Consider the following 27,806-nt stretch of genomic DNA (forward strand, 5'->3'; position numbering starts at 1 on the left):
ATGGTTCCCACTTTGCTTCGCCTGCTGGCCTTGGCCTTGGGTAAGTTTTCTCCTGTTACATGGCAGAGAGGTGGGCTGGGGATAATCGGGGTTCTCCAACAAACAAAGGCCCCCCTTGGCCATCAGCTATATGGCAGCTGAGATCGATTTCAAGGAGAATGATCCAGCACTCGGTTCTCGGAAGGTCCAAAGCCATTTAGAGGATTGATTAGTCAACAGGTTACCTTTCTGGGCAGAACCCCAGTCAGGAATGTCTGTCCCCAAGATCAGAGACTGCAGAGAGAGGTGCCCTGCAGGAGGAAGCCACAAGGGGGAGATGGTATGTCCTGGGACACCAAGTGGCTTGTTTCTCCATTGCTGGTGGCTTCTGGGGCAGGGTGGGAGAGAAGGGATGAGAATGGCAGTGTGCCTGCCCTAAACGCTGGTGCTCTGGGAGACAGCCCTACTCTCTCCTCCCTAATTACAGCTTTTTCTCTGGACCCTACTTTAAGCAATCCAGTCATAAAAATGAGTTTATCTCACTTGACCACAGTCCCACTGATGGAGGGGAAGGCTGGGGAAGATGGAATATGTGTGACAATGACTCATCTTTGGATAGCCAAGAGTGGATGGTAACCACTGAGTGGGACCACTTAGCTCTTCCCCCGAGTCTAAAATGCTTCACATTCTCCCTACCTAGGGAAGAAATAAGTATGGGGTTGGGAGTAGGGGGAAAAGAACAGGAAGTCTCTTCCATTGTACAGATGGGCAAGTTGAGTCTCAAAGAGCAACAGGAACTGGCCCAAGGGGTGTACAGCTATAAGAAGACCCAAGTCTCAGTCTCCCTTGAATATGGTGGTTACAGACCGGAACTCCCAGCCTGCGGATTTTTCTCTCAGGGTCATGGGCCAGGGGCCCTCCTACTCAGACTGTGTCCCCCTCCTCCTTCCCTTTCCTAGCATTGTCCCAAGGGAGCTGCACGGAAGCCCAGCTGGATGAATTGATCAGATTGCACACATTCACCCACGGGCTGGCCAACTTCAGCAGCTATGGCTGTCATTGTGGTCCTGGCACTCAGGGTGCCCCCATGGACAAGATCGACAAGTAAGGAGCCAGGGACTTAGCAGGGGCAGGAGATGGCTCTAGGGCCACCAAAACTAGGGAAAGAAGCAGGATCCTACACTCGGACTGTAACAGGCAAGATTGAGGGCTGACAGCAGGGCAGAGTATCCCTCTCTGTCCATAGTCCTCCACCCACCCACCCAGAAGGTAAAGCAGGAAGATATGAAGAGAGAAAAGGGAGGCCTGGAATTTTCCGTGAAATCTTAAAAATTTCCCTCTGATTATTTATCTCCCTCTTCCCTCTCCCTACAATACCCCTCCCACTCTTGCTCAGTTAGAGTTGGCTCCTCCTCAGGGTTTAAAAGTCAGAAAGATGGGTTTGGGAAAATAAGCCCTTTCTCCAAGAAGAGGTAGAGTGGGCGGGTGAGGATAACCAACCCCTAGAAGCAAGAGATACAGATTGGATAGGGTAGAAAGGGATGGGATGAGACAAAGTGGAATGGGATGAGATGAGAGAGAATGAGATGAAATGGGATGGGATGGGATGACCTAAGAGAAGGTAAGATGGGGTGGGATGAAATGAGATGGGATAGAATGGGATGAAATGAGAGAAGATGGGATGGGAAGTGGAATGGGATGGGATGGGATAATGGGAGAGGATGGGTTGAGTTAAGAGAAGGTAGGGTGGAATGGGAGAGGATGGAGTGGGATGGAATGAGATGAGAGAAGCTGAGATGGGATGAGATGGAATGGGATGGCCACAGAGACAAGGAAAAAAATGAGAGAGAGCAGGAGCCAAAGAAAGAATGGGAGATTCAGCCCAGTTTTCCCAAGATCCCAGAGTTACCTCCTGGGGAATATAGTTCTAAGTTCACCCCCATCGATGCCTGCCCTCCTTTCAGAACTGTAATTAGGGGGGGAGGCAATCAGTGCTGTTTCAAAGTGGGGAAATTTGGAGGGGAGGACTGCATTGTGTCACCAAAACAAAGCCAAGTGAGCTCAGTACTGAGTTCATAAAGAAGCTACCAGAAACCATGAGCTTCTTTCTGCATCCCTCCCCTCCATTCCCTGTTCCCCCTGCCATGTTCCGGCTATGCTCTGAGAGCTCCAAACAATTGAATTAGTCTTAGAATGTTGTTTTAAGGCTCTCTTTTTGCTCTGTATACTTGGTGAAACTTGCCTGGGAAGTGGGAAATGCCAGGTAGCCTCTGGCTCCCACCTGCCCTTGGGCCAGGAGGAGAATGAGTAAATGAATGGAGTGAATGAGTGGCTTTGGGAACCTCAAAGGAGAAGAAAGACACTGAGGTATAAATGGCCCCATCTCAGAATCTCTGACTTGGAAGGGACCTCAGTCAAATGAACAGAAATCCCCACAAATTCGTTCCTAACAGACAGTCAATCAACTTCGGTTTGATGCCCTCCAGAGAGGGAGAGCCTCCCTACCTCCCAAGGAGGCCAATCTACTTGGGGGCAGCTCTAATAATAATTTTATTATTAGGAGTTTTTCACTGACATAAACCTTAAATTAATTTTTTGTAGCTTCCCCTCCCCATTTCTGGCTCTGTCTTCAGGGGCCATATTTAGTCTGAGCCCTCTTCTCCTTGGCTGCCCCTCAAACCCTTGGAGGTAGTTACTAGGTCCCTCAAATCTTCAGGCTAAACATCCCTAATTCCTTTAACTTCTCTCTAAATGTCCTGGACTCAGGGCCCTTTAGCATTCTGGTCTTCCCGCTTCTCAAAGTCCTTCTAATAATTTGGACCCCAGGACTGAACATAATACTCCTGGGCACATTGGTTCTCAATGAAGTCTAAGGTTTCATTAGTTTATTTTGGCTCCCATAATCCCCCTGTAGACTCATGTTAAATGTGCAATCCACTGAGATCCCAAGATCATTTTCAATTGACCTGCTGACCAGGTCTCTTGCCCCCTTGCAGGTGCTGTCACAGTCATGACTGCTGTTACAATAAGGCCCAAGTGTTTGGCTGCACCCCTGGCTCTCACACCTACAGATACTTTAACCTGGGGACCAAGGTGAAGTGTGGTGAGTTCTGGAGTTAACCCCAGGGGGAGGCAGGAAGAGGGCGAGGAGGCGTAGTCAGGAACTGAGGGAAGGGGTGGCCCGCAGCAAGAGTCTCGATGGCCCACTCTCTCAGCTCGGGGCTATCCCAGGTTCTTTCTGTCCAGTCATCTTCATAAGAAGATGGCGGTGCTGGTGGGAGGAGAAGAGTGTACACCGACGGTGTAGTCACATAAGGACCAAGAGAGGGCATGAGGGGAAAGGGCCCTGGGTGAGCCCCCCAGCTCTTCCTCCCTCTCCCACAACCTCCCATCTCCACAGTGAAGACTCGGGATCGGTGTGAGAAGATGGCGTGTGAGTGCGATAACAAGATGGCCAAGTGTTTCCGAAAATACCTGCCCATGTACAACCCTCGGCTCCAGAGCTTCCCAGAAGCCCCCTGCTATGGTCCCCGGCCATTCTGCTGAGCCCCCGGCCGTCCCTCCGCTTACCCCTACCCCTGCTAATGAAGGGACAGCGGTCTCTTCTCTGCAAAGAGAAAGCCGTAGTGCAGAGAGCTTCCCATCGATTGTGGGGTGCCAAGCCCCCTTTGCAGCCCATCTTCCATCAGCCTGCCTTAACCAGGTATTAAAACAAGTTGGCATTTTCCCCAAGCTCGTAGCGACTTAGGGCAGGGAGGGAATGGGCATGGGAAGGGGGGGTGCTGCCCAGAGACCCACAGCCTGGGGGTGCTAATGGAGCGGGCACCTTCCGGCTAAGAGTGAATCCTGAGTTAGAGGGCAGGCGTGGAGGTGGGAAAGCCACACGGTGGTTGGTGATGGAGGCCCCTGGGGTAGGGGCTGGGGGGAGCCCCCAGCCCGTGGCTAGGGGAGGTCAGGATTGAGCCCCAAACACATGATCACAGTGTCCCGCTTCTCTGTCCTTGGCTTTATTAGGGATGGGCCACTGACCCTCCCCCTCAAGCCTTGTCCGTCATAGGTTGGCCTCAGGATAGCTTCTGGGATGCCCCTGAACCAGGAGCCGCTTCCCTCAGAGTAAGAGCCTCGGCTGTAGGGGGGCAGGCTCGCTGGCCCCCAGAGCCACTCACTAGGGCAGAGACCATGAGGCTTTGAGCTCAGGTGGGATGCTCCTGAGCTGGGGCTATGAGCACAGCAATCTCCTAACAAGGGGGAATGGTGGAGACTTTAGAGCCGGGGAGGCTGAGCCCGGGGTCCAGAGGGGACAAAGGCCCACTTCAGAGGTGCAGCGACTAGGGTGGAGGCATCTCATCTGGCCCTCAAAAAACCCAGATCGAGCCCATCTGTTCCCCCTTCGGGGTCCATCCCATAGCCCTCCCTGTGGGAGCCATTAGCCAGCAGAGTGGCAAAGTGCTCAGACTCAGCCCAGCTGAGCTCCCCATTCTTCCCCCTCTTCCTCTGCCTCCAGGCTAGTGGACGGGCCCTGGAGACAGGCGGGGTACACAGAAACTAGGTCCCCTTTCCTTGGACCTCTAAAACCAGGCAGGGACCGTTCTCAGGCTGAAAGCCCAGCCCAGCCCCCTGGAGAGGAGAAGGGAGAGGCTATTGGGTAGAGGGGCTGGCATGGAGGCTCTGCCGGTTGAGTTTCTCTGGGTGGTGGGATGCCATGTGGGAGAACTCCCGGAAGATGTCCAGATAGGTGGTATCACCTGCAAGGAGACGATGCGGGAGGGGAGAAAAGAGAGAACACGTTCAGACCCGGCCCCCACTCCCCTCTCGCCATGTTATTCAGGGATCCGGGGCGGAGGAAACCTCCAGAATGATCCTTACAAAGTCCAGGATCCCCAGAACCACCAGGATCCCCAGACCCTCTCTCCTACCCCACATCCTGGGTGCCAAGAACTCGACAGGCCCTTTGCCCTCCCTTGCCCTCCCCCTGAGTCACAGTGGAGGCCTGCAAACCGACACAACCCCGTCCCACTGGGCCCGAGTGCTCACCTCCGGTGCCTCACTGGCTCTCTTTCCCCTGGCCCGCCTGAGATGGGCACTATTCTCCCCATTTCACAGCGGCCTACTGCTCTTCTGTGACCTTCACAGCCTGAGCCCACCTAGCCCCCATTGCTGGGTGCTCCCATGGCCCACAGAGGCCAATGCGGGGGAGGAGAGGGCAACTCCGAGAAGGGGTGGCAGTCAAGGAAGAGGATCGAGCAGAAAAGTGAGTTAGTAAGTTTGCTCTTGTCTGCGGTCACGTCAGGTAGAGCTGAGAGTCCTGGGGGCCTTTGGGGCGGCTCCCAAAGCCCCAGGACCCTGGGAGGGAGATGGCAGGGGCAGGGGAGAGGGGCGCCCGTGCTGAGAGATCACACCGCCCTTCCCAAGCCCTGGCCAGAAACAGAGCAGAGAGAGCAGTGACCAAGCAGCATATCGGGAGGCAAGAGGCCCCGTCCAAAGAGATGCCCAGTTAACAGAGCCCCCACAGGCTGAGATCCCAGTGAATAAGTGAGCCCAAGCAGAAGCAGGTGGGAGTGGAGTGAGATTTTTATTAAGAGGGTTTGATTCAGGAGTCCATGGAAGGAGGAAAGAAAGGCAGAGTCCCAGATAAGGAGTTCAAAAGGTTCAAACAAAGCTCAGAGCCATGGAGAGGCCCGTTCTGTCCTCAGGGGAGGGAAGGTGCACAGAAAGCAAGCAGAAGGAAATAGGTTAATTCAGTTTAGCACTTATTTACAGAGAGAGGGGGGACAGGGGGCTGGCCAGCAGGAGGAGCCCATTCTGGCTGGCCCAGCCCCTGCATGGTCTCTAGACCCTCCCTCTCCCTGGGTGGCAGTTTGCATAGTGACCCCCCCTCCCCGATCCCTCCCCAGCTCGGCCAGGTCAGAAGTGGGGGAAGGGTTGAGTGACCAGAAGCTCACAGCCCCCATAGCTTCTCAAGCCATGAACTCCCTGGTCCAAGGGAGCCCTTCCACTTTCCCCCACCCCACATCTAACTCAGCTGTGTCTGTATCCTGTGCCCCATTCTGTCCGTCACCTCTAGGCAGGCAGAGGACTCTGTGAGCATGCCCCCCCACCTCCCCCATCAATAAACAGTGTTCCAGTCTCTGCCCTTTCCCAAAGGCCAGGCCTCTCGAATTCAGGTCCTTCCCCAACCCAGACCTTTCATCCATCTCCCTCGAACCCAGACCCAGAGAGCTGTCTGCGTATGGGGAAAGTGAGGTCCATTCCATGCTCCTCTCCCCAAAAGGGCTCAAGGGTTTCCACGTTCCAGTGATGCCCCAACCCAGAATAGGAGGAGCAGGAAGCAGTCCAGTGGCTAAGGGCTTTTTCCCTGCCTCCCAGACCTCCTGACTAAGGGGAAGGCCCAGAGCCAGAGCCCCCTGGAGAAGGGGAAGAAGAGGGAGTGGCTTCTAGTCATGAAAGAAAAGAAAGCCCAAAGTTAAAGGTGGGTCAGGGCAGGTCCTGTTCCCACTGAAAAGAAAAAAAAAAAACTCAGCCAAGGAAGAGAGCCTTCAGAGAGGGCCATCCACACAGCTATGGTCTAGTGAGGAAAAAGGTTGGACAGCCCCATCCTGGTGCAAGGAAGCCTACCTATTCCCCTGGCCCCTTTCCATCTTATAACCCGCCGCCCTTCCCCATGCCAGGTCCATCAGGAGAACTAATCTTCCATTCATCCATCCATCTAGGCCATGCCCAACAGGCTCTGTCCCAGGAATAAGGAGTCATGGCAGGGAGATAGCCTCTTGGGAAAAAAAAAGAGAGGCCAAGATCTCCAGTCAAAAACAAAGATGGTGCTAGCTTGAGGCATCAGACAGGGTGGGGAATGGGAGCAGAGAGAGGCCAGTTAAAAAAAAAATCTGGCAGCAGCAGCCACAGCAGCACCAGGACAGCAGCCTCCCCCGATTCCTCCCCTGGTGGGGTTCCACTGAACTGGTCCTCTGAGCATCCATGCTAAACCAGCCACTGAGCCCGCCGTGGAGCAGCCAGTGTGGCAAATCCAGGGCCCAAAGCAGAAACATAAACATGGTGGGAAGTAAGAAAGGTGCGCAAAGTCGCTTTATACAATGACTCTCAATAAGGTACCGATACATTATTTCTCCTTTAAAGTCTGGGGGCCATCAGTGTCCAGTCTCTGTTCCCCTGACAGGCCCTGCGTCAGGGACAGCACCGCTGCCCCCCAGGAGGGAGAAGGGGAATCCTGGGGGACAGGTTAAGCGTGGCCAGCCACGCTGTCCAGCCAGAACGCCAGCATTCAGGGGCCGAGGGGATGGCAGCCTGAGCCTGGCCCAGGACTGAGGAAGGGAAGCTTGGGCAGGAATGGGGCCGCTGAGGGATTCCAGGCCCCTGCTTAGGGGGCCCTGAAGCCCCCAGGCTCTGTCTGAGTTGGGCTCCGGCCAGACCAGTGTCTTTGAAGATGAGCCTTGGAGATGGAGGGGAGGGGAAGGGATGCTTCACTGAGGTACGTGGGTCTGGATTCTCTACATAGGCATGTTCTTCCCTCTCCCCCTCCTAGCCCAGGGCAGAGTCCAGGGGGCTTCGGACCGGGAAGAGGAGCTCTGTGTGTCTGGGGGACACTGAAAGGGTGATGGGATTCTTCGGGATATGAGGAGAGACCCATGTGAGAGCCTGAGGGTGGGAGAAAGCCCTCTCCACCCCCGATGACATAGGGCAGTTGGGGGGTGGTCAAGAGGGATTGTGGGGAGAGGACAGGACCAGGCAGAGAGGGCCCTGAGGGAGGAGACAGATGCCTGGGATCTGGCCTGGCCATGGAGCATGCGAGGTGGGGGTGGAGGCCCAGGGTCTCAGAGGCCATGGGGCCTGGGCAGCTCTATCAGACTAGACCCAGAAAGGGGAGTGATCCCAAGCTCCAGAGGCCTCCCAGTGAAAGAGGTCCCTCCTCCCCACCTTCCACGGCACATGGACTGGGACCCCAGGGCCATCCCCGGACCCTGGCTGAGCTGTCAGAAAGCAGGGCAGGGAAAGATAGGTTCTGGGCTTCGCTTCTGGGGCCCCGACTCCCCTTCTCCTCCCATATCCCTCAGGGACAAAATAAAGAAGGAAGGAGGTGGCGGGGCCCAGGGTGCTAACACTCGTCAATAGTAAGGCTAATGAACTCCTGGATACACTTCCGGTACTGGAGTTCAGTGGGGCTGCTGCCTGGGTATTGACCTGGTTGTCCAAGGGGTCCCTCAGCTTCCCTCATCTCCTCATTCATCCGAGCCAGCCGAAGCCTAGAGGATGGGAGACAGAGAGGGTCTGTCAGGGGTCTCACACATATGTACACACAGCATACCCATGCACACAGACACACACACACACACAGACACACACACACACACACACACACACACACACACACACACACACACACACACACACGGGGGTCTCTTGTATTCTGGGGCCCTCCCCCAGCTCTGACCAAAGGCCAGGCCCCAGGCGTTCCCAGGACCTCCCCACTCACAGAGTAACAATATCAGCATTGGCAGCCTGGACAGCTATGGCCAGAGGGTCCTGCTGGTCTTGGTCCAAGGCATGCTGGTCAGCCCCACGCTTTAGGAACAGACAGACCTGTCTACAAGGGGAGGAAGGTCAGGGAAGAAGCGATGGAAGCGCAGGAACGCACAACCCCCGTTCCCCCCCCCCAAACCATCCAGCATATGGCCTAGCTTGGCCCTGTTGTGACGGGTGCTCACCCCGTATGACCCAGGTAGGTGGCATGATGGAGGGGTGCCCGCCCCCGGCTGTCTCTTTGGTTCACATCAGCCCCATTTTGGAGAAGGAATTCACAGATGATCAAGGAACCCTGGGAGAGAAAGGGAAAATCAGAAGGCCCAGAAGCCACGGTCAGGCAGCTATGTGGCTCAGGGGATAGAACCCCAGGCCTAGAGTCACTGAGTTCAAATCCAGCCTTAGATCCTAGCTGTGCAACCCTGGGCAAGTCAGCTACCCTCCGTCTGTCTCAATTGCTTCCACTATAAAATGGGAAGAAGAATAGCATCTATTTCCTAGGGTTGTAGTGAGGATGAAATGAGATAATATTTGTAAAGTGCTTAGCACAGTGCTTGGCACATAGTAGGTGCTATAGAAATGTTAGCTATGATTATTATCCCTATATGACTATAAGCAAATTATACGGTCTAACTTTGATCCTTAAAGCAATTATCTCCTTAGCCTGGCTTCCCACAATTTTAGCCCAGGCTATCATAACACACAGCAAGTCCTTATCTATATGGCGGAAACTCTTTCAGTCTCTATTGAACAGAATCAGACCTACTGTGCGCCTCAGGCTTGGGGGCAGACAAAGACCTGACCCCTGTTCTCAGGGAGGCCCCAGGCAGGTTGAGGAGACCGATGAGGACCAGAGGAAGAGAGCAGCACTTCTAAGAGCTCCCTGTACCCCTTGGGGTAGTTACAGAAGGCCTCCAAGAGGGCTGAGGAGACATGGAGGAGTCTGGAGAGGCCATAGAGGAGAGGGATGAGGCCGGGGTCACTGTGAGAAGTTTCCATTTTAATCTATGCACAATAAGGTGGAACTGGGTGGGAAGGGTGGTTTGCTTGAGTGGGACCAAGGCAGGGAGAGGAAAAAAATCAGAGTAATGGGTATAACAGTGACCCTGGCCACCTGCACAAGGGGCATCACTGGGGGAATAGACTAAAATCGGGGGAACCAATTAGGAAGTTACTAGAGGATTCTGGGTGAGAGGCAATCAGGTTCTGAACTGGGGGGCAGCAAGACACCAAGGAATAATAAAATTCATGCTTCGTCCCCATCCCAAACCCCAGCAACAGAACCCAAGGCACATATGTTCCTTGAGAGCAGAGGATGTTTCATGTTTGCCTCTGTTTCCCCAGTGCCTAGCACAGTGCCAGGCAAACAGCAGGTACTTAATAAATGCTTAATAATTGATTGGGAATAACAGCTGGCATTTACATAACCCTTTAAGGTTTCCAAAATACTTTATATACATCAGCAGTTCTCAAAAGGTGGTCCAGGTGGAGCAGCTAGGTGGCTCAGTGGATAAAAGTGCCAAGTCTGGAGACAGGAGGTCTTGGGTTCAAATCTGACCTCACACTTCTAGCTGTGTAACCCTGGGCAAGTCACTTAACCCCAATTGCCTACTCTTCTGCCTTGGAGCCAATACTCAGTAATGATTCTAAGACAGAAGGCAAGGGTTTAAAAAAAACAAAAAGGAGATTTCAAATTAATACAAAGACATTTTGATTTTTAATACAGCAAATACCAATAGATAGAACCCATGTAAGCAAAAGTGTGCTGGGTGGCTCCTCAATAATTTTTCAGAGTGTAAAGGGATCCTGGGACCAAAAAGTTCAAGAATCACTGAACAGTATATTATTCAACCTGGTGAGGCAAGTGCTGTTATTAACTGTACTTTACAGATGAGGAAACTGAGGCTGGGAAGTTAGGTGACTTGCCCATGGTCACACTACTAACTATCGAGTGTCTGAGGCTAGATAGTTATTCAGTCATTCAGTCGTGTCTGACTCTTCATGGCCCTATGCATCACAACTTTCCACGGGGTCTTCTTGGCAAGGATACTGGAGTGGTTTGCCATTTCCATCTCCAGTGGATCCTTTGTCCAGCAATCAGGGATTAAGGGACTTGCCCAAAGTCACACAGATAGGAAGTATCTGTGGGTGGATTTGAATTCGGGTCTTCCTGACTCTAGGCCAAATGCTCTTAACCACTGAGCCACAGATGTCTCTGAGGCTGGATTTGGATGTAGGTCCCTCTACCATGAAGGCTTGGTGAATGGTCAGATGGCAGGTAATGCCAAATACTAGCTAAGGTGAATTAACAGCTCGTGTCCAGAGGGTGGTAGCTTGATTTCCAAGGCAGTTGCCCATGGGTCCACATCACTCACCCCCAACACTGCCTGGATCAGCGGTGTCTTGCTCTCATCCTCCTCATTGACCCAATTGACCTCAGCCCCATGGGCCAGTGCCTCAGCTAGGACAGGTAGGTTTCTGGCTCGGGCCGCCCTGTAGGCCAGCAGTCCTGGGTGCAGTTCCCGGGTATCCTCCAGGTCCCAGGTCTCACGGTCTCCCTCAGCACTGGAGTCTTCAGACACTTCACCCTCTGGGGAAAAGGAAGCGAAATGGGAAGGTAAGGAGACCATCTTTCCTCCTTCCCAGAGAGCTCCATCACAAGGAAAGGGACCTGAGTCTCAGCCTGAAAAATGTTGGGGCAGCACAGCCAGGACAAGGGGACCCCAGTGCCTAAACACGTGTGCAGAGCCACAACCATGGCAGGGTAATCTGGACTTTGTCCCAAGCCACTAAATTTAATGGGCATCTTTCTATGATGCACAATATCCCCGACTTCAGGCCTTCCTCCCATACAGAAATCTTGGGATGGCCCAAGATGCCTCTCATCTATCCAGCTGCCCCAATGGGGCTCCCTCCCACCCATTCTCCTTTCTCCACCCAGGCACCAGGGGTAACAGTCCCTATATCTGAGCTCCTGGCCACTGCCCAGGCAATGGGGCCTTCGGAAACATGGGGAGGTAACCTGGAGGCTCTCTGGGCTCCCTGTCCCCCATTCTTGGCTACCTAACCCAGAGCCCTGCTTTGAGCAGCACACACCTTCTTCCATGACACTGTCTACCACGGAGCCAAAAACCAGGATGTCCGAGCTCCCATCCGTGCTGCCGCCGAGGCCACTGTCGCTGCTCAGACCTGTGGGGCCAATGGGAGATAGACCCAGGGTCCCTGAATACCATGGGGCAAGGCCCTGGAGGCGAATGGCATGCTGGGAGGCAGGAGTTGTTTGCTCTCTTCTGCCTACCCTGGAAGGATCAAACCAGGACCTGGGAGGGTGTCTCCAAAGCTGGAAGAATAGGGCTCCATGGGAACTTTTTCAGCTGACCCCAGGCTTGGGCAGAAGGAAGGAGATGGCCCATGGAGGGTCCCCAAAGCTGAAGCTGAGAGCCTTCATGCCACCCACCCTCTCCCCAAGGCAGAAAGTGCTAAAGGTCCAGAGACAGGGGGTGGGGGAAGCGGATCCCTTCTCCAGCTAGGAGGGAAAAGAACCCCTGAAGGAGTGGGGAGAAACCATGTTCCTCACAGAGCCATGAGGCTCGAGCCCCCATCTAAAGACTAGAAGGGAGAAAAATCAAATGAAATCCCATAAGTTTGCTGAATTAGGCATTTGGCTAGACGGAGCATGGGGAGCTGGATGGGTGAAGGGAAAATGAGCAGATGTGAAGGGTGCACACAGACAGAAGGAGACACATGCAAGAGTCCCTGGCTCTAGGCAAGACCAGTTTTGTTCCAAGGGCACAGAGATCCATAGGGAGGGTCAGACGAACAGACAGACAGACAGCTTCTGCTGGGTGAGCTGGGGCACAGGTAGGGCTGGGCAAAGGGACCTTGCCTCTGGGCTGCATCATTCTCTATCACCCACGATCCCCATCAAGGACAGGACAGGTTAGGGGCAGAGAGCCCGCTGATTTCTGGGAAGGGGAGGGAAGTTCTCTTAGAATAGGGCAAACAATGGTGAGGACTGATGGAAAGGAAGTGTCTGTTCCTTTTTCCAGGAGCTTCAGGCTCTGAACTCAGGGTCTGATAAGACCCTCCCCAGCTCAGTACACACCTAAACCTAAACCTAAACCTAAACCCCTTGGGTTGGAGGAGAGATCCTCCCAGGCCCCAGCTCAGTTTCCATCTAGGTTTGGGTCTTCCTTAAAGACACGACTTCTACCAGACATAAAGGCTATTTAAAAAGCAGGCTGAGTTCTCCCCATTCCCCTCGGGGGCATCAGGATCCCTTTAGGCTTTCTTCCCTTCCCTGGGACTCCTACAGCCTTCCTGACAGCCCCAGGGAGAAGTATCTGTAAGAAGTTGGGATCAAGGGCAAGACACAATAGTATCTTCCATTAGGAACAACCCCTCACTCACACACTGATTCAGAACCATGGCTAGCGCCTGGCCTCCTCCCTTCTTGCTTCCATCTCCCACTCTCACTGGCCATCACCAAACACTAGTCTAATCGATCTCTGTCTATAGTTCCCTCCCCAGTGATCTGACAATAACTTCTCCTTCCAGCTGAGCCTCTCAGGATCCTGGGAAACCTACTTCCAAGCCCTTAGTCTAAGGCTTAGACCATAGTATTCTCTCTTTCCTGGGTTCATAGAATTATAGCTTTTTTAAATTTAATTAATTGATTTAGAATATTTTTCCATGGTTACATGATTCATGTTCTTTCCCTTCCCTTCTCCCCTCAACCCCACCATAGCCAACAAGTAATTCCACTGGGTTTCACTTATGTCATTGATCAATCCATTAGAATTATAGATTAAGAGGGGCAGTGGGGTAGCTCAGTGGATTGAGAGTCAGGCCTAGAGACAGGAGGTCCTGGGTTCAAATCTGGCCTCAGCCACTTCCCAGCTGTGTGACCCTGGGCAAGTCCCTTGACCCCCATTGCCCACCCTTACCACTCTTCCACCTACGAGCCAATACACAGAAATTAAGGGTTTTAAAAAAATGTAAAAAAAAAAAAAAGAATTATAGATTAAGAACTGGCCTCTTAGAGGTCATCTAGTCCTACCCCACTATCTTATAAATAAGGAAACAGTCTCAAAAAGAGGAAATGACTTGACCAAGGTCGTAATGGTAAAAAGTAACAGAGCTGAGATTAAATCTAGGTCCTTTGCCTGCAAATCCTGTTCCCTTTCCACATAATTATGTACTGGTACCTATAGTTAAGCTGAGCCCTGCTCTAGGGGGTGCATGAAGAGAATCAAGAAACTTTTAGGCACTCCCTCAAGTCCCTCCCAGGCTCCTCAGTTCTCCTTGCCTCTCCAGAGGTGATTGCATCCCAAGTAACCCCAGGGCTCCAAGCTGAGACTATAGCCCAGTCATCATCTATTGCCATGAAAAGGCTGAGACTTTGAAGCAACTCTGTAACCCAGATGTAGATACAAAGCATTCCTTTGTAACTCGAGTGGAATTTCTTTAGTGGCTGGTCTCTGAGAAGAGGGAATGTGAAAAACTTGCCCCCAGGTCAAGAAATAAGTCTAGGAACATAATAGCAAAAAGAGAGAAACAGTTCTATGTGGCCCCCTCCAAGGACACATCCCTCCTCCCTCAACCCTCAGGAATACGATGTTTCTAGGCCTGACTTCCCCACTGCCCTCCCTTTGCTGCCTACATCTCCTCATCTTGGCATCAGTGGCAGCCACTGTGATCAAGGCCACCCTAGCTGTCGAGTGGACCACTAAGCTGTCCCCAGAGAAGAAATAGCAGGAAGAAAACTGCTCTGCTTCCTACTTGGGTCACCTTTCAGGGTTCAAATCAGGCCCAGCCTGGAGCAGGGGAAATGGGAGGCAAAGAGGCCCGGCAGCCACAACTCCCCGCTGGCTCCTCTGCCACTGGAGATGGAGAAGCCTGGTTCGAACGAGCTGTTGACCCAACAGAAATAGAGGAAATGCCCCATGATTAGACTCTCAGCCTGAGAAGTTGTTTTTGACTGGGAACTTCTGGCTCCCATCTCTCCCAGCCCTGAAGCTTAGACCTTGTCGCTGGTCTCATCGTCCCTCATTGCCTTACCACCTCCATGCTCAGGAGGGTCTGGGTCCTCATCGGTCTGAGTATTTCCCCCAGAGATGTAGCTCACAGTCTATCCTCCAGCCCTGCCCATCTGGTACCACTCTGGGGATAGCAAAGTAGAGAAGTGGGCAGAGCCTGGGTTTTATGGGTCAGGAAGACTCAATTTCCAATCTGGCCAGCTGTGTGACCCTGAGCAAATCATTTAGCCTCTGTCTGCCTCAGTTTCCCTAATTATAAAATGGTGATAATAAATACTTCCCTCCCAGGGCTACTGTGAGGATCAGCTGAAGCGATATTTGTAAAGTGCTTTGGAAACCTCCAAATGCCATAAAATTGCCATTGAGCATTATCCTCAGTATTGTTGGTGTCACTGTTATTAGTTCACCAGAGGATGGTCTATCCTATCTGCCGGGGCCTTCCTCTATTTCACTCGACATTTTGAGGATCTGAGGGGGTCACGGAAGATGCTCGTGGGTGATCCCTCGCTCCCATCTACTCAGATTCTCTGCTACTAAGCCGCCATCTTGGCTCCAATTTTCAAATGGATTTGTGATCTCATCCGCTCAGGAATTCTTTCTAATGATGCACATCCCCCTCCACAGGTGGCTGCCACTGTGAGTGTCTTGTTCACATCCTCCCACAGATTTACCAAGGAGTGGGGTGAGGTGGACACTCCATATGCTGGAGGCCTTCTTTGATTTTTTCTACCATCAGAAGCATGTGTGGCCAGTCCATCTTCTCTTCCCAAGCTTAACTCCTGCTCTCCATCTCAACATCATAAAGAACATTCATAGAGAATAGAGAGTCTGCCTTGGAGTCAGGAAGACTTGAGTTCGAGTCCAGACAATAAGCCAGCCTGGATCTGAGACCCTGGGCAAGTCATTTAACTTTTCAATGCTCTGGGCAACTCCTGAAGGCTCTTAGTTGTAGACAAGTTGCCAGCGTGCATTCGTGAAGGGTTTTTCACCTACTGGGAGTTCCCTAACACTGTTACCATCAGAAGAGGAAGAGAAGAACAATGATTTCCACCACACTTCCACTGTTTGAGGGCTTCATCATGGCACAAACATGATCCTGGGTTCCCAAAGGCTCTGGCCACAATATGCAAGGTCCGATGGTGATGCCCACCTGATGTAGGCCATAGGTCAATCCTCAGCAGGGGCCAGAGTAGCTGGGAGAAGCCATCTACCAAGACAGATTTGGCGACTACCACGGGGGAAGCAGTGTTCCCATGGACAAACTCAGGGGTCTCAGATCTGCTGTTGGAAGGGGGCTTTGTATCCAATGAGTCAACTTTCTCTTTTACAAAAGATGTGGAAACTGAGGTCCAAGAAAGTAAAAGGACTTGCCCAAGGTCATACATGTGGCAAAGGAGCAAAGGATCTTGGATCTAGTGCTGGAAGAAGCTTCTGAGGCCATAATATCCAACCTCCTCAGTCTACACATGAAAAAATGAGCCCAGAGAGAGGGACAAGGACTTGGCCAAAGACAGGTAATAAGATATGAACCTGGGTCCCTAAACTTTGGCCGTTGTGTGGTGCTACAGACCAGAGTATAGGGTTTGGAAGACATCTTCCCGGGGCAGCTAGGTGGCCCAGTGAATAAAGCACTAGGTCCAGGGTTGGGAGAACCTGAGTTCAAATGCGACCTCAGCTACTTTCTAGTTGTGTGACCCTGAGCAAAACATTTTCAAAAAAGACTCATTATCCTGAGTTCAAATTCAGCCTCAGATGCTTACTAGCTGAATGACCTTAGACAAGTCACCTTATCATATTTGCCTCAGTTTCTTCATCTATAAAATGAGCTGGAGAAGGAAATGTCAAATTACTCCAGGATCTCTGCCAAGAAAATTCCAAAGTGCTTTGCTATTTCCTTCTCCAGCTTATTTGACAAAGGAGGAAAGTAAGGCTAATGCAGTTAAGTAAACTAGCCCAGGATCACGCAACTAGGAAGAGACTGAGACTAGATTGGAACTCAGGTCTTCCTGACTTCAGGCCCAGCACTCTATCCACTGTGCCACCTAACTGTCCCATTGTTCCTACATAACCATAGTGACCTGGCCATTACCTCAACCAAATGGGTCACCTCCCTGGAACTCTAGAACCTGGAGCTCTAGCTTAGGTGTCCTCAAGGTGATGTCTCAACAGGTTTCTAAGGTCCTCACAGCCCATCACAGCCCCACAGTCCCTTTGAGCAAAGTAGTGTCCCCATGGAACAAGCAAAGATCTAGCCTGAGATCATTGGCCAGGGAAGGCAGGGTGGAATAGGACATGGGATGGGGAGGAAGTGACTGTCCCTCTCTCTCTCCCTCCCTCCTCTCCGTGCAGGCCATTGCTCCGGGATTACCTTACCTCCGGCCGGGAGGCATGCCTCAGTGCCCCCGGGGCCCAGGCCACTGTCCCACTGACCAGCTGCTGGGGGGGGCTGCGCAGACATGTGGCCAGCACCTACGAGGAAGGTGGATGGAACAGGACGGGATTAATGGGGCAGAGCTCCTGCAAGCCAGGTGGGGATGGGCAGGAGCCCGCTGTGTCCCCCAATTCCCAGGCTGTGGGGCTGGGGGGGAGTGCCAGGGAGCCAGAAGCAATCCCAGGGAGGTGGCTTAGGATGGACCTATCCTGACCCAGCACCATGAAGGACCACCGAGATGTCCTCCCAGGCCTAGCCCTGAATCCCCTGAGGGGCTATTTCAGAGGCCCTGGTCTTAAGAGACAGCATAAAAGGTGGAAACAGGAGGAAGGGGATAGAGGAGATGAGCTGAGCTGCACCCACCTTCCCACCCACTCACCCAGTCACCCTCTCACTTACTTCTTGGTCCTGCACCAGCTGCTCCCGTGTCAAAGTAGGAGAAGAGTGAGTCCAGCTCGTCCGGACAGAAGAGAGAGTCACGTCGAAATTTCCGTTCCAAAGTGCTGGCTAATGAAGAGAAAAGCAAGAGAGGGATGTGAGGACCCTGGTCAGCATCCCCACTTCCCATTGGGCCTCATATACCTGAAGCTGTCAGGCCTCACCCCCTCGAGGCCATGTTTGAAGGTAGGAGCCAAAAGAGAGAGACAGAGACAGTGAGAAAGCCTCTGACCCCATCAGTGAGTCAGATGGGCATCTATGTTGTGCCTTCATCCATACTTTTCTTGCATGAGATTTTATTTTTAATAAACATTCTTATTCTTGGGACACTAATGCATTGCTGGTGGAGTTGTGACTTGATCCAACCATTCTGTAAGGCAATTTGGAACTACGCCCAAAGGGCTTTAAAAGACTGTCTGCCCTTTGATCCAGCCATACTACTGCTGGGTTTGTAACCCCAAAGAGATAACAAGCAAAAGGACTTGTACAAAAATATTCATAGCCGCACTCTTTGTGGTGGCAAAAAATTGGAAAATGAGGGAGTGCCCTTCAATTGGAGAATGGCTGAACAGATTGTGGTATCTGTGGTGATGGAATACTATTGTGCTCAAAGGAATAATGAACTGGAGGAATTCCATGTGAACTGGAACAACCTCCAGGAAGTGATGCAGAGTGAAAGGAACAGAACCAGGAGAACCTTATACACAGAGATGGATACAATGTGACACAATCCAATGTAATGGACTTCTCTACTCGTAGCAATGTAATAATCCAGGACAATTCTGAGGGACTTATGAGAAAGAATAATGTTCACATTCAGAGGAAGAACTTTGGGAGTAGAAACACAGAAGAAAAACAACTGCTTGATCATATGGTTTGATGGGGATATGATTGGGGATGTAGCCTCTAAACGATCACTCTATTGCAAATAATAATATGGAAATAGGTCTGGATCAATAACACATGTAAAACCCAGTGGAATTGCTCATTGGCTATGGGATGGGGGAGGGAGGAGGGGAGGGAAAGAACATGAATCATATAATCATGGAAAAATATTCTAATTTAATTAATTAAATGAATAGTTTAAAAATGAATACATTTTAGGGTTTTTTTTATGTTTTTAAACCCTTAACTTCAGTGTATTGGCTCCTAGGTGGAAGAGTGGTAAAGGTGGGCAATGGGGGGTCAAGTGACTTGCCCAGGGTCACACAGCTAGGAAGTGTCTGAGGCCAGATTTGAACCTAAGACCTCCTGTCTCTAGGCCTGGCTCTCAATCCACTGAGCTACCCAGCTGCCCCCTAAAAATGAATACGTTTTAAAAAAAGAAAATGATACAGTTGACCCAAAAACAGGCTGGGGGGCTGGGGGGGAGTGCCAGGGAGCCAGAAGCAATCCCAGGGAGGTAGCTTAGGATAGACCCAAAAAACAACATTCTTATTCTTATTTTTACCAGTGATACATAATATCAAATTTCCACACAAAATTTTCAAAGTTATATGATCAAACTTATCTCCCTCCCTCCCTTCCCTTCCCCCTCCTGGTGCTGACAGGCAATTCGAGCTGGGTTATACAAGTATTATCATCTACATGAGATTTTAAAGAGGAAATGGAGGGAAAAGGCAGAGAGAGCCTGAGGTGGAGAGAGATTCTTAGAATAATGCTATCAAGGTTAATCCTGCAGTTGCCCTTTGCCTGGGATCAAGGCTCTGATGCGGGCTCAGAGATCTGGAAGGGAACTTAGAGACATCCTCCATCCTAACCCCTCAATTTTCAGGGGATGAAACAGATGTCCAGAGAGGGAAGGTGACTTACCCTAGGTCCCACAACTAGCTAGAACCTACCTCTCCTAACTCCAGTCTAGCTCTTTCCACCAAAGAACACTGGCTTCAATCTCACTGGTCTATAAGGTCCCCAAATCCTGCTAACCTCCCCAGGAGCCCTCTCCCTCTAGGACATAGCTCAGCCTTGAGCCTCTCTAATTCTCAGGCCTGAAAGTGCTGGGTTTAAGGGAAGAGATGAAGTAAATGGTTTCGGGAAGATGGAGGGTGTGGGGGCCAAGGAGACACTAGGGGAGGGGAGTGTTCGCTTGAGGACATACGCAGACTTGGACTAGGTTGGCTTGCTGAAATTATGAGCATAAAAACTGAAGGAGGAGGGGAGGGAAGATTCGGGGTTCAAGGGACCCCCACCTGATGACAGAGCTGCAGGGGAGATGGCAGCGGGCTCTTGCCGGAGCTGACGTCGCATCCTGGGGACCCGGGGAGAACTGTGGTGCCGTCGACATTTCTTCATGCTCCATCGCCTGGGTTTGGCCTCTCCCCCACCGGTGGTCTCGATGCCCTCAGCGCCAGCCCCTGAAAGCTTCTTCAGAAACTTTTTCTCCACATATTTGACCTTGATCCAAGCTTCCTTGTCCTGCCTGGGGTGGGGTTGGGGGTTGAAGGTGAGGAGACGAGACCAAAGGCTGTACCAAACTGCTGACTCTCTGTCCAAGGACAGTCGCATGCCTCTGCCTTGATCCCAGTCTCTAGATCCCAGAATCCTGCTGCCCTGAAAGCTTTGTGACCCTCAAGTCACAGCTTTCATCAATAAATCCCCAACTTTAACTTTAACTTTTCATGTGTTATCTTCCCCTAGAAGAACAGGACAAATTCTGTGAGAATGTTTCTATTTGTATTTCTGGGCCTAACAAAGTGCCTAATAAACAATAAGTGTTTAATAAATGCACATTCATTCACTCTCAGCTGACCCCGGGCCCTCTACACTCCTCTGTCCCTCCAGCCTCTAACTTCACCTTTCCATCTCAACAAACCAGGATCCTCTTGCTCTAACCCCTCCCCACCTCTAAATCCAATCTTCTGGCCCCCACTTCTGACCCCTCCTTAACCTATGGCCTTATTCCTCTATTCCATCCCTGATCACACTTCCTCTGAGTCCTCTTCCATCCCCCTCCTCCTGACCTCTTTCCTACATATTCCCAGATTCTTCCCGCTTCCCACTCCTGACCCCATCCCTTCACCCTTAATCTTGATCCTCCATCCTCCTAACTTCTGAGCTCACTTCTTGTCCCCCAGCTCAGGCTCCCATCTCTACGTCTCCCTAAACTTTAAACTCATTCCGTCATCCGTCTACCCATGACACTATCTGTCTATCTTCTCTTCCATGGCCTCCCTCTATCCTTTAACCCAATTTGCCATCCCTCTACCCTTGCCACCATTCCATTCTTCCACCCTCTGAGCTCACTCTTCCATCCCCAGCCCATGACTTCTTCTCTCCAGCTCCCATTATACGAGCCCAGTTCTCCATCCTTCTCCCCTCGACTCCTCTCCTTCATCCTCTCCATATCTAAGCCCACTCTTCCATCCCTTCACCCTCCCAACCCTCAGCTCATTCTTTCTTCCCTTCACCTATGACCTTATCCCTCCTTTTTCCACCCATGATCCCATCTTTCTATCTCTCTACCCATGATATCATCCTCTATCTTCCCAGTTAGTTCAGCCCTTCATCCTTCAGCCATGATCCCAACTCTATATCCCCCAGCCTCTGGCTCAGCCTTTCCATTTCCCTCAACCTCTAATGCCCACTCCTGACCCCAGGCCATCCATTATGTCTTTTTAGATACCCATACCTCCTGTCTTAGCATCAATTCTAAAACAGAAGAGCAGTAAAGGCAAAGCAGTGACTTGCCCAGGGTCACACAGCTAGGAAGTAGCTGAGGCCAGATTTGAACCCAGGTCCTCCCAACGCCAGGCCTGGCACTCTCTCCACTGTGCTACCCAGCTACCCCTATAACCTTCTTTTTTAATTTACTAACCTGGAACTCGAGGCTGTTGGCTTCTGGAGCCCCAGTTCCTCACATTGAGCCTCATAGATCTGGTTCACGGTGCTATTCCCAAGTTCACACATTAGCTGGTAGGAGAAGATTCGCAGAGTTAAGCCTCATCAGTAGCTCCAAGACATAATCCCAGCCCCATTCCCAGCTACCTAGAGGGGCAACACTCACCTTCAGCAGCTCTGGCTCCCATGAGTCCAGTGTCAGGGACCGGACCTTGGAGCAATGGACCCCCAGACTCCTGGATTGTAGAAGAGGAAGGGGAGAAAGGAGAGTCAGGGAAGGGGTTAAAGTCAAACCCAGCCTCCCCAGGGCTGACCTAGGACAACCCTCAGCCACTACCTGTGGCTTAGCTGCTGTGAGCCTTTCCCCCATGGCTGCTCATCTCCAGGGTCACATCAGCCCAAGCGGGAAGTGATTAGCAAAGGAAATCTGTTCCCAGGCCAGATTCTCATGATGCATTCCAAAGCCAGATGAAAATGATTTGGGGATTATCCCAAGCTTGCTTGCCATAAAGATTACCCAGACTGCTGCTCTCTCCGCTCCCCAAAGGCAGCCGAAGAGGAGCAGACCCTCCTCTCCCTCCCCACTCCAAGCAGTCAGAGGATCTTGAGACTGCCAGCAACCTCAGCTCCTGCCTGGGTATGAATCCTCTCTAGGGTGGCCCAGCAGTCATCCAGACTGCTGAGCCCTCCAGGGATGGGGAGCTGCCTCTCCTCCAAGTTAGTTAGCTGCTGGGGCCTCTTTCCATACATTGAACTAAAATCTGCAACAACTCCTCTTCCTTGCCCCCTCCACAGGTAGTGAGGGATCAGGGGAGGAGAAGTATCCTAGCTCTTCCCTCTGGACCCAGGCAGAATTAAGTCTCTTCCCTCTTCCTCATGACAGCCTTTCAAACACTTGAGGACAGCTAGCAGGCCCTCTTCCCAAGCCGTCTCTTCTCCAGACTGAACATCCCCAGATCCTTCAACCAAACCTTGGTCCCCCGCCTCAGGATGAATTTGAGCTCATCACAAAGACGGGGCACCGAGCCCATCGCCTGGGGGATGGCCGGACAAGCTGTGGTGCATGATTGTGATGGCATACTATCGTGCCGTAAGAAATGACGATGGGGGATGATTTCAGGAAAACTGGGAAGACTTAGTCGAACTGATGCGAAATGAAGGGAACAGAACCAGGAGAACATTGTATACAGTAACAGCAATATTGTAATATTGATCAACCATGAAAGACTTAGTTACTCTCATCAAGACAATGATTCAAGATAATCCCAAAGGCCCCTTGAAGAGCAATGTTCTCCACCTCCAGAGAGAACTGGGGAACTCTGAATGCACACAAAAGCCTATTTTTTCACTTTCTTTATATCTCTTGCTTTTTCTTGTGCTTTTTTCCCCCCTAACATAGCCAATATGGAAATATTTTTGACATGGCTTCACATGTATAATGGATATCATACCACTTGCCTTCTCAGAGGTGGAGGAGGAGCAGGAGGGAGGGAGAGAATTGGGAATTTAAAAAATTTTAATATATTATAATAAATGGAAAATTGTCATACACTGAACTGAATAGGATGGATATTATGCACCTACTATGTGCTGGACGCTTTTTAAAATATTATCTCATTTGGACACATGTAAAACCAGTGGAATTGCTCATTGGCTACTGGAGGAGAGTAGGGAAAGAACATAAATCATGGAACCATGGAAAAATACTCTAAATTAATTAATTAATTAAGAATTTTCAAATTAGAACAAATATCATCTCATTTAATCCCAAACACTATTGTAAGGCAGATGCCATTATTACCCTCATTTTATAGCAGAAGAAATGGAAGCAAACTGAGGTTCAGTGACTTGCCCAAGGTCACACAGCTAGTAAGTGTCTAAGGCTAGATTTGAACTCAGGTCTTCCTTCCTCCACCATGCCATCTAGCAATCTAGATGCTACAAATGTGTCCTGGCCAGGGCAGAGGACAAAAGGGAGTCCATCACTTACCTCTCTCTCTGTAAACTCTGACTCTCAGTGCAGCCTGAGGTCTCAATCTGTCCCTACATCCTCTCCCTCGGCTTAGGGTAAGCTTTGTACCACCCCATGAAGCCCTAAACCTGGGATCTTCAGGGCCTGCCTCTGGGGTTCTTGAGACCCTAGACTAGAACACTGGGTCAATGTGATGGAGTCATTGAGAACAGGATTCAGATCATCCCTCTGCCACTTGCTGTGTGTGACCCTGGATAAGTCACTTCACTAACTCTGAGACCCCGTGTATTCGTTCTAAACGAGGTTAAGAAAACCCACAGGACTTGCCTCATAGCGTTAATGGGAGGAGGGTCCAGTGAGATCATGGCAAAAAGCAATTTGCAAATTACAAAATGTCACATGCACGTCCATTATTTGTCTCTATTTTATCTGGTCTTGAGCTGAGGTCAGAGGATCCCAGGGCTCCAGCCCTGATGCCTCAGCTCACCTCCCTAGGGTCAGCTTTTTGTGTCCATGGACAAGCCCCTTCACCCAGCCTCAGTTTCCCCATTCACAAAAGGAGGATGATACCCGGGGTAACAAAGGCCACGCTGACTCTGAAGTGCTCTCCTAACTCTAAAGGGCCACCCAGACATCAGTGGTGGTGGGGACCATCGCCACAATTCTCTCCACAACCCCGGATGTTCTCTGGCCTCTGTCCCGAGGTCCCCGAGGCTCCAGGCCCCCCCACACACACACCTGTGGATGCCCGAGCACTCGATGCACAGCAGGATGCCCAAGTTGATGCTGGCCCAGCGCGGGTCAGGCTGCCCACAGTCACAGCACTGACCATTGCCCGCCACACTCTGCACCCGCTGTAGGATGCTCTCCCCCTTGCTGCTTCGGTCCCTGGTGTCTGGGGCGGAGTCGATGCTGCTGGTGGACGGGGATGCCGTTCGGTCCAGTCTCTAGGAAGGAAGAAGGCTGGAGGTGATGGACGGGCCGGTCCATGCCCTGGATAGAAGGAGAGGCCAATGCCCACCCTGGGATGGCGCACTACCAGGCGGGGCCAGCAGATGGCACGGCACCCCCACTTGGCCGTCTCTCCACCCAGCCTCACCTCGATGTAGTAGCTGTCAGGGCTTTCCCGGTAAGCAGAGGCGATGCTGGCCTGGACCGCCTGAACCCAGGCCTGGCGGAGCTTCTCTGAGTCAGCCTGCAGCATGCAGCTCCTGAGGAGGAAAGAGGAGGAATCAAGTCCCTCATTTTATCCAAAGTCCTCCCAAACCGCAGGGCAGCGGATGCCCCCTCCAGGAAGCCCACCCTGCGCTGGAGAAGGAGGCCAGAATGACCACTCTCCTCCCCACTAGAACCTCCTCCCTCCACAGCCAGGCTCCAGGCCCCTTACTTTGTAGGGGAGACCACCTCAAAGCAAAACCTCCTCTCTATGTCTTCGCATGGCTTCACAGTGCAGAGACGGAGGTCGTCCACCACCACGGTCAACCCGTCCTAGAGGGAGGGACCCATTGAGAGCCCAAACTTACAAAGCATCCTTCCCCGGCCTCCCCTTGAGCCACTAAACCTGGGACCTCCACGTTCTGCTTCTGAGCCACGAAACCCCAGACCAGTCGAAGAACCACTGACTGCCTCTCAGACCAGCCCCGGCCGTCCAAAGCTCTGAAGCAGAAGCCAGGCACCCGGCCCACTGCCTGGCCATCCCGGATCCTGACCCCCTAAGCATGGCGCCCGCTCCTGGCCCCTGACCACTCAGCCCTCCAACTCTTCCCTGCTGATGAGAAATAACTATGTGTAATTGTAGAATCTACGTAGAGTGTGGAACTGAAATACAGAATAAGAATATTCTTATTAAGTAATAAATAAGAAGAATAAAGACTACAACCCGCAAATATATAAGTAAATATCGTACACTATTAGGTTACATATAATAACGACGACCATTTGATGTCTGCAGAACGTTGTACACGTTATCTCACGTGACTAGACTGAAATCCCAGCCCGGACACCCCTCAAGGGCAGAGAGAAAAGAATGAGGGAGCTCCACAGACCCCCTTCTCGGGGGAGAAACAGCGGGGTCTGAGCCCCCAGACACTCACTTGGGCTTCAAGAGTTCAGGAGGGAGGAGAAGAAAGCTGCCCCCAACCCATCCTCTCCTCTCCTCCCACTCTCTCCTCAGCTGAGCACTATGGGATGGGAATAACCAGACCCACCAGGCCAACAGCCCCAGCCCCCAGTGGCTCGCCAGGCTCCTGCCCACTCACCTTGAGTTTCTTCTGGTAAACCAGTTGGCTGTTCTGGATGGAGAACCACCTCCTACAAGAAGGAATATTCAAAGGGTCAGCGAACAGATTCTGGTCCCCGGAGAGGAGCAGGAGTAGCCATCTTCCCCAGAACCTGCCTGGCCCCTGCCCTTTCCTCCTCTGGAGAAACCCGCGCTATTTGTAAAGCAGAGGTCTGGCTACGGCACTTTTAGGCTGCAATCACACGCTCGCTTGGTATTTAAAAGTTCTTCCCATTCTGGCTCCAACCTTTATTTCAGGCTTATAGCACATCCTTCCCACTCCCACAGGCTTGGCTCTAGCCAACTGGCCTTACTGTTCACCACGTACGACATTATATCTCAAACTCTGAAGCCTTTGCACGAGCTGTTCTCCTTGCTTAGAATGTCTTTCTTCCCCACCTCTTAGATCCCCGACTCCCTCTTAGGCTCAGTTTAAGGGCCGCCTCCTTCAAGAGTCTTCTCTAGGGGCAGCTGGGTAGCTCAGTGGATTGAGAGTCAGTCCTAGGTTCAAATCTGGCCTCAGACACTTCCCAGCTGTGTGACCCTGGGCAGGTCACTTGACCCCCATTGCCCACCCTTACCACTCTTCCACCAAGGAGCCAATACACAGAAGTTAAGGGTTAAAAAAATAAAATTAAAAAAGGAGTCTCCCCTGACTCCCCAGGAGTTCACCCCTTCCCCCATGCCCATATCTTTACAGGTCTCTATCCTGCCTTTACATATCTCCAAGTCTGCTCTGTCCCCCTGTAGAATGTAAGCTCCTTGAGGGCCGGACAGAGGAGGCACTTCCTCAATTATTAACTCATTCATTACAATTATGTTTGTGGAGGGATGCAGTGATTTCTCCATACTCCTCCTTGCCCTGCATGGCCTCCACTCCAACTCTCACCGATTCCATGTCTTGAAGGCATTGCTGGCTCTCTTGAAGAGGTAGCCCTCCATGACCACACCATTGGGAGCGTCTACATCAAACTCCACTTTGGATTCGTCATAGGAGAAATCCTGGGGTGAGGAGGGATGGGGGGAGAAGTCAGGGAATGACAGGAGTGTGTTATTTTCTCCCCACCCCAAGCCACCTTGCCCCCTCCCCTGGACCCACACTCAAATAAGCAAAAGGTCAGCCACCACCTCCAAGCCAGATTCATTCCCTTGGGAAGGGGAGAGAAGGGGCAGGTAGGGGAGGTGTCCGTGGTACTGAAAACAGAGTCCCTCTCCCATCTAAAGCCCCTTGGCCACCACTTCCTCCCTCCATCTCCTACCCAGGGACCTCAGCATCACAGGCAAACTTACCTGCAGCAAAGTCTGAAGCCAGCCGGGTTCCAGGGCAAGGAAGAAGAAAAAAGACAAGTGAGCGAAGGGTCTCTCGGGGGATGATGGTTCCCAACTCCATCTCCCCTTACTCCCAGGGATCATCTTCCTAATATTAGTATTCTACCTCCAGGAGGACAATCCCACATTATTTTTTGTAATTGTCTTATTTACTATCTTAGAATCAGTATACTATGTATTGGTTCTAAAGCAGAAGAATGGCAAGGGCTAAGCCAGTGATGGCAAACCTTTTAGAGACTGAATGCCTGAACTGTGACCCCAATGCCGCATGTGAGCCGCCCCCTTCCCCCAGACAGGGGAGAGAGGAAGTGCTCCCATTGGGCTGCTGGGAAGAGGGGCAGGTCATGTGAGAAATATCCTCAGATGCATGTGGAGAGGGGGAGAGGAGCAGCCCCCTCTGGCATGTGAGGCATAGGTTTGCCAACAAGGGGCTAGAAAATGAGGGTTAAGTGCCTTGCCCAGGGTCACACTGCTAGGAAGTATCTGAGGCCAGGTTTTAACCCAGGACTTCCTGTCTGTGGGCCTGGCGCTCCATCCCGAGTCACCTAACTGCCCTTACCTGGAACTAAAAGTGTGGGTCCACAATTCTTTACCACCACTATTTGACAAATAGGGAAACAAGTTTAGGAGGCTAAAGGACCTTCCTGAAGTCACATAATAGGCAAGTAAGAAGTGCCAACACTGGAATCTAGACCTCTGGACTCCCTATTCAGAATCATTTCCGCTCTATCACAGGATTTAATTGGGAAATGATCAAAACAGCAATCTCTGACATTTGTATACAGAGTCCCAGAGAGGAGTGACTTGCCCAATGACACACAATGAGCCATAGCAGAGCTCCATCAGAGGTCCTCTGACTCTCTCTTCTCTTTCCATGGCCCCTTCATCATTTCCCAAGAAAGTCACAGAGATCTTGGGCACTGAGGTCCCCCTGCCCTACACAATGATGGAAACTCTCCCCAGTGAGGTCAT

At 51.6% G+C, this 27,806-nt stretch overlaps 2 protein-coding genes across 2 annotated transcripts in view; one reads left to right on the forward strand and one right to left on the reverse strand.

Annotated features, from left to right (window-relative positions):
• On the forward strand, positions 1-3,525 carry LOC123240920 (phospholipase A2 homolog otoconin-22-like). The gene is made up of 4 exons (XM_044668632.1): positions 1-40; positions 939-1,083; positions 2,976-3,082; positions 3,380-3,525. Exons 1-4 carry the CDS (start codon positions 1-3, stop codon positions 3,523-3,525), a joined length of 438 nt encoding a protein of 145 aa, XP_044524567.1.
• Positions 3,399-27,806, reverse strand: part of ACAP3 (ArfGAP with coiled-coil, ankyrin repeat and PH domains 3) — a 47,672-nt gene continuing 23,264 nt past the window's right edge. The window contains exons 10-25 of the mRNA XM_044668633.1: positions 26,395-26,507; positions 25,486-25,537; positions 24,615-24,715; positions 24,327-24,438; positions 23,966-24,174; positions 21,422-21,491; positions 21,233-21,327; positions 19,608-19,837; positions 17,380-17,487; positions 16,923-17,018; positions 11,608-11,700; positions 10,887-11,101; positions 8,697-8,806; positions 8,465-8,575; positions 8,173-8,234; positions 3,399-4,724 (exon numbers count right to left, since the gene is read on the reverse strand). Of these exons, the coding sequence (XP_044524568.1) occupies positions 4,618-4,724; positions 8,173-8,234; positions 8,465-8,575; positions 8,697-8,806; positions 10,887-11,101; positions 11,608-11,700; positions 16,923-17,018; positions 17,380-17,487; positions 19,608-19,837; positions 21,233-21,327; positions 21,422-21,491; positions 23,966-24,174; positions 24,327-24,438; positions 24,615-24,715; positions 25,486-25,537; positions 26,395-26,507 (1,884 nt within the window). The 3' untranslated portion in view covers positions 3,399-4,617. The remainder of the gene's footprint in view (positions 4,725-8,172; positions 8,235-8,464; positions 8,576-8,696; positions 8,807-10,886; positions 11,102-11,607; positions 11,701-16,922; positions 17,019-17,379; positions 17,488-19,607; positions 19,838-21,232; positions 21,328-21,421; positions 21,492-23,965; positions 24,175-24,326; positions 24,439-24,614; positions 24,716-25,485; positions 25,538-26,394; positions 26,508-27,806) is intronic.

The sequence above is a fragment of the Gracilinanus agilis genome, chromosome 3 (genome assembly GCF_016433145.1).
Source record: "Gracilinanus agilis isolate LMUSP501 chromosome 3, AgileGrace, whole genome shotgun sequence".
Classification (NCBI taxonomy): Eukaryota; Metazoa; Chordata; class Mammalia; order Didelphimorphia; family Didelphidae; genus Gracilinanus; species Gracilinanus agilis.